Source organism: Eurosta solidaginis, chromosome 4, assembly GCF_040869045.1.
Source record: "Eurosta solidaginis isolate ZX-2024a chromosome 4, ASM4086904v1, whole genome shotgun sequence".
Classification (NCBI taxonomy): domain Eukaryota; kingdom Metazoa; phylum Arthropoda; class Insecta; order Diptera; family Tephritidae; genus Eurosta; species Eurosta solidaginis.
The window spans coordinates 150,034,836-150,050,964 of record NC_090322.1 but is presented as its reverse complement, the minus strand read 5'-3'; the positions used below and the strand labels follow the sequence as shown (position 1 = coordinate 150,050,964).

The window sequence follows — 16,129 nt, the reverse complement described above, 5'->3', positions numbered from 1 at the left end:
CGCGGGTATATTCTAAGCCCTATAACGCGCTGGGAGAACAGTGCAGATTTCTACTCGCATTATTTTCCGATAGTCTCGTGAAGGCAATGGAAAACGATCTTTCGCTCCCAGCCCCTAGTTGTCACAGAGAGCATTTAAAAAAATGCATGGCGCGATAACCTCCAAAGAGATTTTAGGCCGAGCTTCTCTTCCAATGCGTCGTGCTCCTTTTATATCTTGCTACAAATTAGAGGGACGGCCCCTACAATCATATATAGTTCTAAAAATACCCTCTATAGAAGATTAAAATCAGTAAATTTTATCGAATATTTGTTTGGGTATATAAGACTACACTTCGTAACAAAATTTTTTGTATTTCTTGGATTTCTCTAAAAACAAGCAAAACTATTTTTGACGTTGTCATTTTTTGACGTTGGTTATTTGGCATTTCATTTAAAAAATTTATATGTCGTTACTTTGGTCTTGACTTTCTTTCTGCTCCACTAGTACGCGGCGTTTAAAATATATTTTCATTGAATGTGTTCGGAAAAAATACTTGTTTACATTTTTCAATTAACAACATAATTCTCTGCATTCTCTTCTAGGCATGCGGGCACTTTGTTGTCACTCCAAAGCTTATGACCCAGGCGAGTCGGCGCACAATTGTCATGCATCCATTGCCGCGCGTTTTTGAGATTAGCAAAGAATTTGATTCCGATCCACGTGCTGCCTACTTCCGTCAAGCGGAATATGGAATGTATGTGCGTATGGCATTGCTGGCAATGGTAGTGGGATCGAGGAGCTAAAAGACCATATTTAATTCCATTTAAAATAAATAAAAAGACATTTCATATTTGTGATTTAAGAATATTTGTTTATATACTACGATTTGTGTATTCTATTACACGCTAAGAAGAAACAAAAAAAAAATTAAGTTCATATACTTATTTTATAATTCAACAAAATATCGTGGGTTTTATTTACATACTTAAAATATTTGTTTACTATAGAGGCATGTTAGTGTATATTGAGTGAGGCATGCAGCTGAAAGTACCAGGGACTGTAAATAACAACTATTGCTCAAATTTAAACTTAAAAATAAACAAATTCTCCCTTTAATTTGTATGCCGTCTGAATAAGAAATCGGCCAGCACATTCCCTATAACGTGGATTATCGAAAAATTAAATGATTTTTTTTTGCTTTTGAGTCTCTAGTTATGTTACTTTTAGTGATCTCCGGAGAGACGAATAAAATTCAAGTCATATAACCAGATAACCTGCAGACGTTATAACATTGTATATTGAACTGTCAGCCTGGATATTAAGTTTTCTAGTTGAATTTTTTTTCTCTTCAACGTACTTTTTAAACAGGTTAAAAATTAATTACTTAACGAGATAACCAGGCTTGAGTGAATACCTCAAGTGCATACTCACGGGTGTAGAAAACGGCAACAACATTTTGCAAAATTTATTGTAATTTTAATCCATTTTTATTACTTAGCAAAAGATTTTCATTAATTAAAAATATTATATTTTCGAACTCGATCTCCAGGCCCTAGCAATCATTTCGGGTATTCCCCTACCTCTGGTTATCAGCTTATATGTTTATGAGCTAGTATTTTTAATACAGTTTACAAAAACAAAGTGCATTGCAGAAAAATAAGTTTTAAGAAAATAAGTTGATAATGAGCTGATGTGAATATCCCAATTGTTCTGAAATCTATTTTCATAACTGATGAAAGACTATTGTTAAGGGCTTTAGTTTGAATTAGGGATACGATATCGAAGGCAAAGTATCGATACGGTACTCATACCAAGTATCGCTCTATAAGTATCGGATACTCGATAGTATCGAATCAAAAACACTCGATACTCAAAATGTCGATACTGCATTGACAAATGTGCGGATCAATAATGTACCTTGAAATGAGGTATCAATATATCTTTGGATATGTAAAATACATGCTCCAATAGAGAGGACTTAACTGAGAATGTGTAACGTGTTCACACATGACACCAACCATCTTTTCAATGGCAATGTGCAACCAACGCCTCTAATACCCATGTCTATTTGGTCCAACTTTATTGAAACTGCAAGTTTCCGAGGGGAGCGTTTCATTATTCTGTATTACAAAATTCTGGGTGACAAAATTCTGTAAATTGCAAAAAAATTCTGCTTGAACAAAATTCTGCTTTTTAAAATTCTGCTTTCTAAAATTCTGCTTTGCTTTCTAAAATTCTGCTTTTTCAAAATTCTGCATGTTTAATTCTGGAAGTCAAAATTTCGGAATCATGGCATGGCGTAGCCGGTGTGGGATCGGCTAAGGGTTATTTTTTTTAAGTACGGCCGAAGGCCGCCTACGCAGAAGGGTATACTACGCAGAAGGACATCACCGTGACGGTAGACACGGTTATACCACACACCGGACTTGGAACGGTGTAGCCCAGGGTTTTTTTTTATAAGCGCGGCCGAAGGCCGCCTATGCAGAAAGGTGTTCTACGCAGAATTACTGTGCATGGCGCACTTTTTCAAAATAATTACATGACCTCTTTAACATTGTTAACATTATATTTTAATATAGAATTTTCTAATACTGAATTTTGAACGCAGAATTTTAGAAAGCAGAATTTTAAAAAAGCAGAATTTTAAAAAGCAGAATTTTGTACATACAGAATTTCGACACCAACCCGTTTCCGAGGGCTTCCGTTAGAGGATATCGAAGAAAATTTGTGAGTGATCGCGCCTACTGGTATGCCAAGGGCTTCAACTTTTGCATAAGAACTCTCAATTCTTTGCTACGTCTTACGTTCAACAAATTTTGTGTAGCAGGACCGCATCTAAAATATATATTTAAGTTAACTGTCAAAGAGAAGCTCTAGGCAAAGCGTTCAATGTAATTACACCACGGGAGTTATCAATGTCAGCTTTGATTGTGCAGTTGTCTCGTTTTTCTGAATAAACTAATTGCAAATTCTGCAAAAGACACAGAGCTGTCTGCTTCTTCGATTATCTTTTTCCTTGCACATCTATTGCCACCTTTTGCCGAAAATTCGATACGAAACTGTGTTCGAAATGCACCGTGCCAAAAAGTATCGACATTAAAGTATCGAGTATAAAGTATCGGTATCGAATGTCAAAAATATTGTTATGGTAAACTATCGTATCGAAATTCGAGTACCTTCTTTGGAATCGGAACCCTGAATCTAGTAAATTAATAGGCCAACAAAACAATAAATTGTTGTTAACGAACACTTAGAAAACCAATTTTGAAAACGTTTCGAAAAAAATTGTTCAAATATTCTCGGAGCGATCGTAATTTAGGAATCCGGTATGACTTCGAAATATGTAAATCAAATATGAGTCGCAGAAATATTATCATATAAGAGTATTTTGTGACTCCGATATGATGAAAGAAGAGGTTCATGAGCTTATTAGGAGTCATATCGCAGTCTTATTTAGGTCCATATAATGTAAGAAATTAAGCTCATATCGGTCGAACATCGCAAGAAGGGAAATGCATTGATTTCAGACTAAAAAATGAGCGTGAACGATCCGAATTAGGACTTTCTGACTCTTTTTTGACTACGAATGTCTACTGGGAAAAGACTTCAAGAAATTTTCATTTCGAATTTTATGAATATTGATGAGTATGCAGTTTTATTGGGACTGCAAACATGCGTAAGTGAAATTTAGTATTATATTATAAAGAATATTAAGCATCAATATGGAAAATATTTACAATTTTAAGAAGATTTTAAAAAATTTTCCAAAAGTATTTCGAAATATACTAACATTGTCTCCATTATACAATAAATACGAGTCAATACGTCTATTAAAAAAGGAAAGTTATTGATAAAATAATCAAATAATTTTTGCTCCTTTTTTTTACTTGCAAGTGAATGTACTTGGGGTATTCACGTAAGGCTGGTTATCTCACTAGGTAGTTATATCATATTTAACTAGATGAAAAAAAAAATAAGTTAAAGCACATACTTCATAACAAATAAAAAATATGCCAGAAAATATTAAATTAATTCTAGAATAATTGAATATAAAATTTTAAAATATGCTGTCCCTATTCGAAAAATTTAGTACATAAATTTTGTAAATGCTGCTATATTTTACTTTCTTTTATTACTTCTTTTGCTGTTTGTCTTTATCTTATTCATTCTGGCCAATAAAAAAAATAGTTTTTATAAAATTATTTTCATTTTATAACTCACAAATGCTACTGTCCCTGGAATATACCAACTATGTAATTTTTAACAATCGATATTATTCCTTACATAAATACAAATATACGCATATATCATGTATGTATATATCAGGTATTAAGTGTGATTTAATCAACATATCGCACGTTTTATTGTCAACTGATTCAACTCAAAATTTCGATTTTTCGATATACCAACATAACTAATTGAGAAGATTATGCTGACATGTTTAGAATACTCAGAAAGACCAAAATAGCCTTTGAATCTCATTTTTGTAATGAAACTATATGAAAAATAAAACTTTGCGTTTCCCAACAAAATTAAATTTTGAATTACATCTGTTTACAATAAAATATCGCACATATTTGTGTCAAATAGATGAGCAGTTTGCACTATAATTAGTTATATACTAGACAAAAATGTGTATAACAATTCCAGAAAAGTTTTTTCAAACCACTTAGCATGAATTTGACTGCGATTGGTTGTAAAATTGCATTAAATTATTTTTTAGTGCATTCCTACTGGTAGTGCATACTGCCCATCCGTGCTACCTTTACTTCGCTCAGCTGCCAACACGAAAAAAGCAGTGAAAATTATTTTCGAATTTTATCACTTATATTCTTAATTTATTTGTTTTCGGAAATTTGCGAAAAAAAAACTTCAATGAATTGTGTAGAAAATGCAATTTCAAAAAAACTTTCCAAAAACTTGAAAATTCGAGAAGCATGTATTTAAAAACCTGTATAAAAATTTCTAATTTTTAACATTTATTTTCAGCGTGAAGTGTTGTAGCCCAATAAACTTTAATGAATTCTGTAAGTAAACCTATATAAACCCATCTCGAAAACGTTTTCGAAAAGAAATCTCCTTGGCAATTGCCATTTTTATTCTGTTCAGAAATTTCAGATCTTTTCAGTATGCAGTTTTAGAGCACAATAAATTTTAGTCTACCAAAGTTCCAGACTTTTAAATTTCGCATTGATCTTTAAAAAATTTTTTCGGAAGAGTGTTTCAGATTTGGTTCACAGTAAAAACTCCTAATTTCTCTTTTTAATGGAAGATAATATAAGGTAACATTCCAAAAAAAAAAGAAAATAATAATAATAAGGCAGTTCAGAGTTTTGTGCATTTGGTATTGGAAACGTAGCAAATATAAGTTACGTATCGTGAACAACCGTTTTAAATTTCATTTTTCTCTTTGCACAATTTGTTTTGGATTGCCAGTTGCTAAAGGGCCAAATACACGACACGAACATTTCCGCGAACATTCCGCAATTTTGTTCGCAGCTTTGGCCATACACCATACGAACTTTTGGCCGAACATTAGTTCTCTTTCAGACAGCGATGAATACGTCATCATTGATGAATACGGACAACAATTGTGCTGCAGCAATATTGCTCGCTGTGGCAATTAAGCGTAAAAAAAATTATACATTTCAATAAATTCACTCAGAAATTTTTTATCGTCCATTTTACTTTTCCGCGCACGTCTGTTCCGTTCAGAAATTACTACGATTATGAGCTATTTCGCCATACACGCACGAACAGTTGGCGCAAAATTTAAATATTTTGATTTTTGGCGAACATTTGCGTGAACTGGCAAACACCACCATACACGACAGAAAAGGTCGCAGAAACATGACATAACGGGAATGTTCGCGGAAATGTTCGTGTCGTGTATTTGGCGTTTAATTTGTGTTTAGAAAATATACTACAGTTTTTGATGTCGCGTATTTTCGTTGTTGGTGTATCGTGTAAATATACTACACCACTTTGCAAATTCAATGATACTAGACCATTTGCAAAACATCCTGAGCTCTGCTAGTAAAAAATCAATGCGAACTTTGAGAGACTTATAACTGGTACTTTGTTAGACTAAAGTTGTTTCGGCTACTGCATACTCAAACAAAAATTCTAAAAACTTAAAATAAAAATTTCGAAATTTCCACACAGATTTTTTACCTACTCGAATTTTTCGAATACTTTTTCAAGCTTTGTATAGTTTTAGTTACAAAACTCATGGACGTTTTATTAAACCTACGAAAATAAAAAAGAAAATTAGTTAATATATTTGGCTGCTATTTTCGTGCTCACATCTGCATATACATTCCCATTGTATATTTCTAATATTATTTAATCCTGCATATTTAAACCGATTTTCTTGTTTTTCTTTTTTCTTTCTTTCATAAATGAAAAAAAACTTCCTTCCAATCAGTCTTCACATTTACTAAAGCGTCTCACTGGTTTCCAGCTAACAACAGCTGCTACCGTGTCCATGCGCCTAAATTCTTAAAATATTTTGCAGATTCACATAATCCATTTATGCATTCCAACAATTCAAAGTCGTTCAATATCCACAGCAGTTTCCTTTATGTGCACCTTCTTTGTATTCACTTCATCAATAAAATGTGTCTTCTTTTTCGGTTTCGACAAAGAGTCAGTCAAATTTAGTTCGCTACTAATAAATGCGGAGTTCAAATTTCCCGATAGATTGCCTGAAGAAATGATTGCAACAGTCGGTTTGGCTTTTGTCGAGGGTGTTGTTGGCGCTGATAAACCATCTTCGACGCTTGAGGCTTTTGTTGTTGATATTGTTGAATGCGTACTATGGCGATCAAAACTACAAGTTCGCAATTCGCTATTGTGGGTGAGTGAACAATTTTTGCAGTGTTTGTTTCTGTAACAAGCAAGAAATGTAGTAGATTAGTAACTTGAAGTTTTTAAGCGTGCAAACTAGCATTCTTACCTCCTGCCACCTTTACAGCTGATCAAAGCAATTAGTACGCCTAGGATGATCATAGCAGCGAAAAGACCCGAGAGCCCGGCAATCATTGTCATCATTTCGTGTGGTTCCCCATCTGATGTGACTTTGGTTACTAGAAGATTAAAGGAAAAATGGTACAATTATTTAATGGAATTATTTTTTTAGGCATTATAGTAAACAAGTAAGGAAAGCTAAGTTCGGGTGTAACCGAACATTACATACTCAGTTGAGAGCTGTGGAGACAAAGTAAGGGAAAATCACCATGTTGTAAAAAGAACCTAGGGTAACCCTGGAATGTGTTTGTATGACATGTGTATCAAATGGAAGGTATTAAAGAGTATTTTAAGAGGAAGTGGGCCATAGTTCTATAGATGGACGCCATTTAGGGATATCGCCATAAAGGTGGACCAGGCCTGACTCTAGAATTTGTTTGTACGATATGGGTATCAAATGAAATGTGTTAATGATAATTTTAAAAGGGATTGGGCCTAAGTTCTATAGGTGGACGCCTTTTCGAGATATCGCCATAAAGGTGGACCAGGGGTGACTCTAGAATTTATTTTGTACGATATGGGTATCAAATGAAAGGTATTAATGAGTATTTTAAAAGGGCGTGGGCCTAAGTTCTATAGATGGACGCCGTTTCGAGATATCGCCATAAAGATGGACCAGGGATGACTCTAGAATATGTTTGTACGACATGGGTATCAAACGAAAGGTGTTAATAAGTGTTTTAAAAGGGGTGGGCCTAAGTTCTATAGGTGGACGCCTTTTCGAGATATCGCCATAAAGGTGGACCAGGGGTGACTCTAGAATTTATTTTGTACGATATGGGTATCAAATGAAATGTATTAATGAGTATTTTAAAAGGGAGTGGGCCTAAGTTCTATAGATGGACGCCGTTTCGAGATATCGCCATAAAGATGGACCAGGGGTGACTCTAGAATATGTTTGTACGATATGGGTATCAAATGAAAGGTGTTAATGAGTATTTTAAAAGGGCGTGGGCCTTAGTTCTATAGGTGGACGCTTTTTCGAGATATCTCCATAAAGGTGGACCAGGGGTGACTCTAGAATTTGTTTGAACGATATGGGTGTCAAATGAAAGGTGTTAATGAGTATTTTAAAAGGGCGTGGGCCTTAGTTCTATAGGTGGACGCCTTTTCGAAATATCGCCATAAAGGTGGACCAGGGGTGACTCTAGAATTTGTTTGTACGATATGGGTATCAAATGAAAGGTGTTAATGAGTATTTTAAAAGGGCGTGGGCCTTAGTTCTATAGGTGGGTGCCTTTTCGAGATATCGCCATAAACGTGGGCCAAGGGTGACTCTAGAATTTGTTTGTACGATATGGGTATCAAATAAAAGGTGTTAATGAGTATTTTAAAAGGGCGTAGTCCTTAGTTCTATAGGTGGACGCCTTTTCGAAATATCGCCATAAAGGTGGACCAGGGGTGACTCTAGAATTTGTTTGTACTATATGGGTATCAAATGAAAGGTGTTAATGAGTATTTTAAAAGGGCGTGGGCCTTAGTTCTACAGGTGGATGCCTTTTCGAGATATCGCCATAAACGTGGACCAGGGGTGACTCTATAATTTGTTTGTACTATATGGGTATCAAATGGAAGGTGTTAATGAGTACTTTAAAAGGGAGTGGGCCTTAGTTCTATAGGTGGACGCCTTTTCGGAATATCGTTATAGAAGTGGACCAGGGTTGACTCTAGAATGCGTTTGTACAATATGGGTATCAAACGAAAGGTGTTAATAAGTGTTTTAAAAGGGAGTGGGCCTTAGTTCTATAGGTGGACGCCTTTTCGGAATATCGTTATAAAAGTGGACCAGGGGTGACTCTAGAATGCGTTTGTACAATATGGGTATCAAATGAAAGGTGTTAATGAGTATTTTAAAAGGGCATGGACCTTAGTTCTATAGGTGGACGCCTTTTCGAAATATCGCCATAAAGGTGGGCCAGGGGTGACTCTAGAATTTGTTTGTACTATATGGGTATCAAATGAAAGGTGTTAATGAGTATTTTAAAAGGACGTGGGCCTTTTCGAAATATCGCCATAAAGCTGGACCAGGGGCGACTCTAGAATTTGTTTGTACGATAAGGGTATCAAATGAAAGGTGTTAATTAGTATTTTAAAAAGAAGTGGGCCTTAGTTCTATGTGTGGACGCCTTTTCGAGATATCGCCATAAACGTGGACCAGGGGTGACTCATGAATTTGTTTGTACTATATGGGTATCAAATGAAAGGTGTTAATGAGTACTTTAAAAGGGAGTGGGCCTTAGTTCTATAGGTGGACGCCTTTTCGGAATATCGTTATAAAAGTGGACCAGGGTTGACTCTAGAATGCGTTTGTACAATATGGGTATCAAACGAAAGGTGTTAATAAGTGTTTTAAAAGGTAGTGGGCCTTAGTTCTATAGGTGGACGCCTTTTCGGAATATCGTTATAAAAGTGGACCAGGGGTGACTCTAGAATGCGTTTGTACAATATGGGTATCAAATGAAAGGTGTTAATGAGTATTTTAAAAGGGCGTGGGCCTTATTTCTATAGGTGGACGCCTTTTCGAAATATCGCCATAAAAGTGGACCAGGGGCGACTCTAGAATTTGTTTGTACGATAAGGGTATCAAATGAAAGGTGTTAATGAGTATTTTAAAAAGGAGTGGGCCTTAGTTCTATGTGTGGACGCCTTTTCGAGATATCGCCATAAACGTGGACCAGGGGTGACTCAAGAATTTGTTTGTACTATATGGGTATCAAATGAAAGGTGTTAATGAGTACTTTAAAAGGGAGTGGGCCTTAGTTCTATGGGTAGACGCCTTTTCGGAATATCGTTATAAAAGTGGACCAGGGTTGACTCTAGAATGCGTTTGTACAATATGGGTATCAAACGAAAGGTGTTAATAAGTGTTTTAAAAGGTAGTGGGCCTTAGTTCTATAGGTGGACGCCTTTTCGGAATATCGTTATAAAAGTGGACCAGGGGTGACTCTAGAATGCGTTTGTACAATATGGGTATCAAATGAAAGGTGTTAATGAGTATTTTAAAAGGGCGTGGGCCTTATTTCTATAGGTGGACGCCTTTTCGAAATATCGCCATAAAAGTGGACCAGGGGCGACTCTAGAATTTGTTTGTACGATATGGGTATCAAATGAAAGGTGTTAATGAGTATTTTAAAAAGGAGTGGGCCTTAGTTCTATGTGTGGACGCCTTTTCGAGATATCGCCATAAACGTGGACCAGGGGTGACTTTAGAATTTGTTTGTACGATATGGGTATCAAATGAAAGGTGTTAATGAGTACTTTAAAAGGGAGTGGGCCTTAGTTCTATGGGTGGACGCCTTTTCGGAATATCGTTATAAAAGTGGACCAGGGTTGACTCTAGAATGCGTTTGTACAATATGGGTATCAAACGAAAGGTGTTAATAAGTGTTTTAAAAGGTAGTGGGCCTTAGTTCTATAGGTGGACGCCTTTTCGGAATATCGTTATAAAAGTGGACCAGGGGTGACTCTAGAATGCGTTTGTACAATATGGGTATCAAATGAAAGGTGTTAATGAGTATTTTAAAAGGGCGTGGGCCTTATTTCTATAGGTGGACGCCTTTTCGAAATATCGCCATAAAAGTGGACCAGGGGCGACTCTAGAATTTGTTTGTACGATATGGGTATCAAATGAAAGGTGTTAATGAGTATTTTAAAAGGGCGTGGACCTTAGTTCTATAGGTGGACGCCTTTTCGAAATATCGCCATAAAGGTGGGCCAGGGGTGACTCTAGAAATTGTTTGTACTATATGGGTATCAAATGAAAGGTGTTAATGAGTATTTTAAAAGGGCGTGGACCTTAGTTCTACAGGTGGAAGCCTTTTCGAGATATCGCCATAAACGTGGACCAGGGGTGACTCTAGAATTTGTTTGTACGATATGGGTATCGAATGAAAGATGTTAATGAGTATTTTAGAAGTGAGTGGGCCTTAGTTCTATAAGTGGACGCCTTTTCGAAATATCGCCATAAAGGTGGACCAGGGGCGACTCTAGAATTTGTTTGTACGATATGGGTATCAAATGAAAGGTGTTAATGAGTATTTTAAAAAGGAGTGGGCCTTAGTTCTATGTGTGGACGCCTTTTCGAGATATCGCCATAAACGTGGACCAGGGGTGACTCTGGAATATGTTTGTACGATATGGGTATCAAATGAAAGGTGTTAATGAGTATTTTAAAAGGGCGTAGGCCTTAGCTCTATAGGTGGACGCCTTTTCGAAATATCGCCATAAAGGTGGACCAGGGGTGACTCTAGAATTTGTTTGTACTATATGGGTATCAAACGAAAGGTGTTAATGAGTATTTTAAAAGGGCGTGGGCCTTAGTTCTACAGGTGGATGCCTTTTCGAGATATCGCCACAAACGTGGACCAGGGGTGACTCTAGAATTTGTTAGTACGATATGGGTATCAAATGAAAGATGTTAATGAGTATTTTAAAAGGACGTGGGCCTTAGTTCTATAGGTGGACGCCTTTTCGAAATATTGCCATAAAGCTGGACCAGGGGCGACTCTAGAATTTTTTTGTACGATAAGGGTATCAAATGAAAGATGTTAGTGAGTATTTTAAAAAGGAGGGGCCCTTAGTTCTATGTGTGGACGCCTTTTCGAGATATCGCCATAAACGTGGACCAGGGGTGTCTCTAGAATTTGTTTGTATCAAATGAAAGGTGTTAATGAGTATTTTAAAAAGGAGTGGGCCTTAGTTCTATATGTGGACGCCTTTTCGAGATATCGCCATAAACGTGGACCAGGGGTGACTCTAGAATTTTTTTGTACGATATGGGTATCAAATGAAAGGTGTTAATGAGTATTTTAAAAAAGAGTGGGCCTTAGTTCTATATGTGGAATCCTTTTCGAGATATCGCCATAAACGTGGACCAGGGGTGACTCTAGAATGTGTTTGTACGTATGGGTATCAAATTAAAGGTATTAATGAGGGTTTTAAAAGGGAGTGGCCCTTAGTTGTATATGTGAAGGCGTTTTCGCGATATCGACCAAAATGTTGACCAGGGTGATCCAGAAGATCATATGTCGGGTACCGCTAATTTATTTATATATGTAATACCACAAACAGTATTCCTTCCAAGATTCCAAGGGCTTTTGATTTCGCCCTGCAAAACTTTTTCATTTTCTTTTACTTAATATGGTAGGTGTCACACCCATTTTACCAAGGTTTTTTCTAAAGTTATATTTTGCGTCAATATACCAATACAATTACCATGTTTCATCCCTTTTTTCGTATTTGGTATATAATTATGGCATTTTTTTCATTTTTCGTAATTTTCGATATCGAAAAAATGGGCGTGGTCATAGTCGGATTTCGGCCATTTTTTACACCAATACAAAGTGAGTTCAGATAAGTACGTGAACTGAGTTTAGTAAAGATATATCGATTTTTGCTCAAGTTATCGTGTTAACGGCCGAGCGGAAGGACAGACGGTCGACTGTGTATAAAAACTGGGCGTGGCTTCAACCGATTTCGCCCTTTTTCAAAGAAAACAGTTACTGTCATAGAATCTAAGCCTCTACCAAATTTCACAAGGATTGGTAAATTTTTGTTCGACTTATGGCATTAAAAGTATCCTAGACAAATTAAATGAAAAAGGGCGGAGCCACGCCCATTTTGAAATTTTCTTTTATTTTTGTATTTTGTTGCACCATATCATTACTGGAGTTGAATGTTGACATAATTTACTTACATACTGTAAAGATATTAACTTTTCTTTTAAAATTTGAATTAAAAAAAAAAAAATTTAAAAAGTGGGCGTGGTCGTTCTCCGATTTTGCTAAGTTTTATTAAGCAGATATATAGTAATAAGGGTAACGTTTCTACCTAATTTCATCATGATATCTTCAACGACTGCCAAATTACAGCTTTCAATACTTCTAAATTACCTTCCTTTAAAAGTGGGCGGTGCCACGCCCATTGTCCAAAATTTTACTAGTTTTCTATTCTGCGTCATAAGTTCAACTCACCTACCAAGTTTCATCGCTTAATCCATATTTGGTAATGAATTATCTCACTTTTTCGATTTTTCGATATCGAAAAAGTGGGCGTGGTTATTGTCCGATATCGTTCATTTTAAATAGCGATCTGAGATGAGTGCCCAGGAACCTACATACCAAACTTCATCAAGATACCGCAAAATTTACTCAAGTTATCGTGTTAACGGACAGACGGACGGACGGACGGACATGGCTCAATCAAATTTTTTTTCGATACTGATGATTTTGATATATGGAAGTCTATATCTATCTCGATTCCTTTATACCTGTACAACCAACCGTTATCCAATCAAAGTTAATATACTCTGTGAGCTCTGCTCAACTGAGTATAAAAAGAGTGATAGGTTGCTCTCTATCGGCTGCATTCGTTAGAGTACGCCCTAGCCAATAACTCGACCGGAAACTCTTTTTGAATAAATATAATGTACAAGTTCGCCTTATGTTCTACTCAAACAACAAAAAAAAAAAATACTGCCTTATGAGCGGAAACATAATCACAATTTAAACAAGTAAGAAAGTCTAAGTTCGGGTGAAACCGGACCTTAGATACCCACTCGTGCGCTTGAAACGCTGTTGTTGTTTGCTTTGTGTGGTTAATAGTGTTATAAGGCTGCTCAATAATACATATAAGTTAAGGATCCCAAGGACTAGGACTCCAAAAAGTTAAAGTTGGGGGCCGCCCCGCGGCCCCATTGCAACCTGAAAAGATCCAAATAAAAATAGGTTTTTCCGCTTAACAATATTTACCATTTATTTCCGTTCAATGTCAAAAACAGACTGACTCTATCATTAACTTAAACTAAGCTCTAAGCTTCTACCTTAGTCTAAGTGATTTCATAATTGCTGACACTGCACTTCCCACGATTGGCCAAAATAATATTTTATCGCTTGCGTGGCGAATCACACGACTTGCATTTTGCCCGCATATCATATCGCTTACGCTGCAATTCCCATGGATTGCATTTTGTGTGCTTACGCAATATGATATCGGATCAATTACCTACGTTGGCTTTGCTTGTGTTTGTTGAAGTGTGGTGTCAGCACATTCTTGCAAGTAAGTGTGTCTGCCCCCTTGTTAAGTACCCCCCCTTTAAACATCTGCGTCCCGCAGATGAGCTCCTTTTTCAGAAGGATCCTTTGCATGGCTTGGCTGGTCCTGATCTGTGGTCTGATTTAGTCTAGGAAAGTTGATTGTAGTAGTGAGTTTTCTCCAGATAATGTAGCATACGGCTGCTAGAATAGCCAAGGCAAGAGCGTCAAAAATTAGCGAAAAGTGAAAATTATTACCAAGTTGTTTAAGCTGATTAATGTTTTACATGCTCAGGCCGTGAATGTAGTTAAGGTTCAATTTTAGTCCTTCGCTCGAGATGTTTACCAAGGGCGGTGGCAGGGCCTGCGCTGTGCGTACTGATCTGCTGGTGAATGTTTCATTTCCCACCGTGACTGTTTCGTTGTTCAAAATAATGACGTACGTTCCATTTAGGGTTGTGGAGTAGTTCCTCCCTTGTAATAGGCCTTCAAAGTTTGTAACAAATATTGTTGATTCTGTGATCATCTCGACGGTTTTGGTGTTGTCTGGTTCAAAGCGGCATTTGGCATCGCCACCTTTAACTAGCCTAGCTAGGCACCGGTTTTCCCGAAGTTTAGTCAGGGATTTGGGAGAACAAATTGTTGTGTTGCTGATCGAAGGGCAATCCTCGTTCACCCCGAACGATTCAACTGTGTTTATTAGCATTTTTTTATAGCTGAGGTCAACGTGTTGTCCTTTTATAACAGCGGCCCGTGGTATTAGGAGTCGGTAGCCATCTGGTTTTACCTTTGACATTGAGAGTACGTACAAAAGTGTGCTACCGTTTGAATACACGGAGGCCGACCCATACTCTATGGCTTCAATGGTGTTCTGATATGGTAGGGAATCTTCCTCCATTATGAGCCTTCCAATCTCGTCTCGATCAAGAAGATTTGTGTTGATTACGCCAGATTTCGCCATTTGGCACGCTTGGACGACTTCTAACACCTGTTCCTTCAAGATAAGGACTTTGCTTAGGTCAAAAAGTTCGATATTCTCCTCGCTAATGTTTTTGCTTATAGCGTTAATGTGGAGCATCGCTTCGTTTGCTTTCTCGATTGACTCGCGGGTACCGTTGAATAGTTTTTCGTTGACCCGGTACTGGTGATTGTTGTTTATTATCACGTCATTCATGCTTCGAAGAATATAGTCCCAATCCGCTGCATCTGGAGACCCAGCTATCCACTTCCATGCAGAACCAATCCAGTCAATGGAACGTACCCTTCGTGATTTGCTTATTTGTAGTTCGTCGAGACGCAGCTTAGTTTGATTTAGGTGGAATTGTAGCACAGTCCGCACAGCCCTGCTTGTAATATCGTGCTCTGTTGACTCCATCAATTTGACCAAAGCCGTGTTGAAGTAGTTTAGGTCGACCACATGGACTAAACTGAAGTGTCCGTTCAGGATCCAACCACGCCCGTGCTCAATAGTTACCAGTGGGGAGCCATAATTGTAGATGTTGAGGCCGTACACGCCAGATATTAAAAATAAACTGTGTTCCATTATGGATAAAAAAAAAAACTCATTAGTGTTGGTAAGATTAATATTGACCATTTTTTGTTTTTAGGCACTTTTATTATTTATCCCAGGGACGGTGAACTAATAACAAATGGTTACATAATGTAAATCTTGTTTTCTTTTGTATTTTTTCCTTTTATTATTATTATTTAAAGAACATTCTATTGTATAACAAAAAAAATCTTTCCACACTAAGGGAAGAGTTAAAAAAAATTAAATTTTTTGTGTGCTTTTTTGAATTGAACTGCAATTTACTTATGTGTTTTTTGTTGCGTTTAAATGTATTCCTATATCCTACCACCGTCCCCGGCTACCCATCGTGGTACTTGGAAGGTCCACAGGATCCGAGAGCATGGATATGAAAGGGAGGTAGTTTGTAATTCTTTACTTTTGTTTGAAAGGTAGCGTTAAAGGCTACTACCCTTGGATTCTGCCGCCTTACAAAAACTCGTGGTAAAGAAGCTGAGGAAAGAGGATAATATTTCTAAGAATTACTGTAATGTTTCCTCTTTACTCCCTTCTTTAAATT

At 36.9% G+C, this 16,129-nt stretch overlaps 2 protein-coding genes across 8 annotated transcripts in view; one reads left to right on the top strand and one right to left on the bottom strand.

Moving 5' to 3' along the window:
* Window positions 1-944, top strand: part of r (carbamoyl-phosphate synthetase 2, aspartate transcarbamylase, and dihydroorotase rudimentary) — a 51,508-nt gene extending 50,564 nt beyond the window's left edge. For all 3 annotated transcript variants that reach the window (XM_067783381.1, XM_067783383.1, XM_067783382.1), the window contains one exon: window positions 585-944. In XM_067783381.1, the coding sequence (XP_067639482.1) occupies window positions 585-785 (201 nt within the window). In that variant the 3' untranslated portion in view covers window positions 786-944. The remainder of the gene's footprint in view (window positions 1-584) is intronic.
* Window positions 945-964: 20 nt separating this feature from the next.
* The window catches only part of LOC137250495 (uncharacterized), a 150,352-nt gene continuing 135,187 nt past the window's right edge, over window positions 965-16,129 (bottom strand). For all 5 annotated transcript variants that reach the window (XM_067783387.1, XM_067783385.1, XM_067783389.1 and 2 more), the window contains 2 exons: window positions 6,941-7,070; window positions 965-6,871 (listed from right to left, as the gene is read on the bottom strand). In XM_067783387.1, the coding sequence (XP_067639488.1) occupies window positions 6,532-6,871; window positions 6,941-7,070 (470 nt within the window). In that variant the 3' untranslated portion in view covers window positions 965-6,531. The remainder of the gene's footprint in view (window positions 6,872-6,940; window positions 7,071-16,129) is intronic.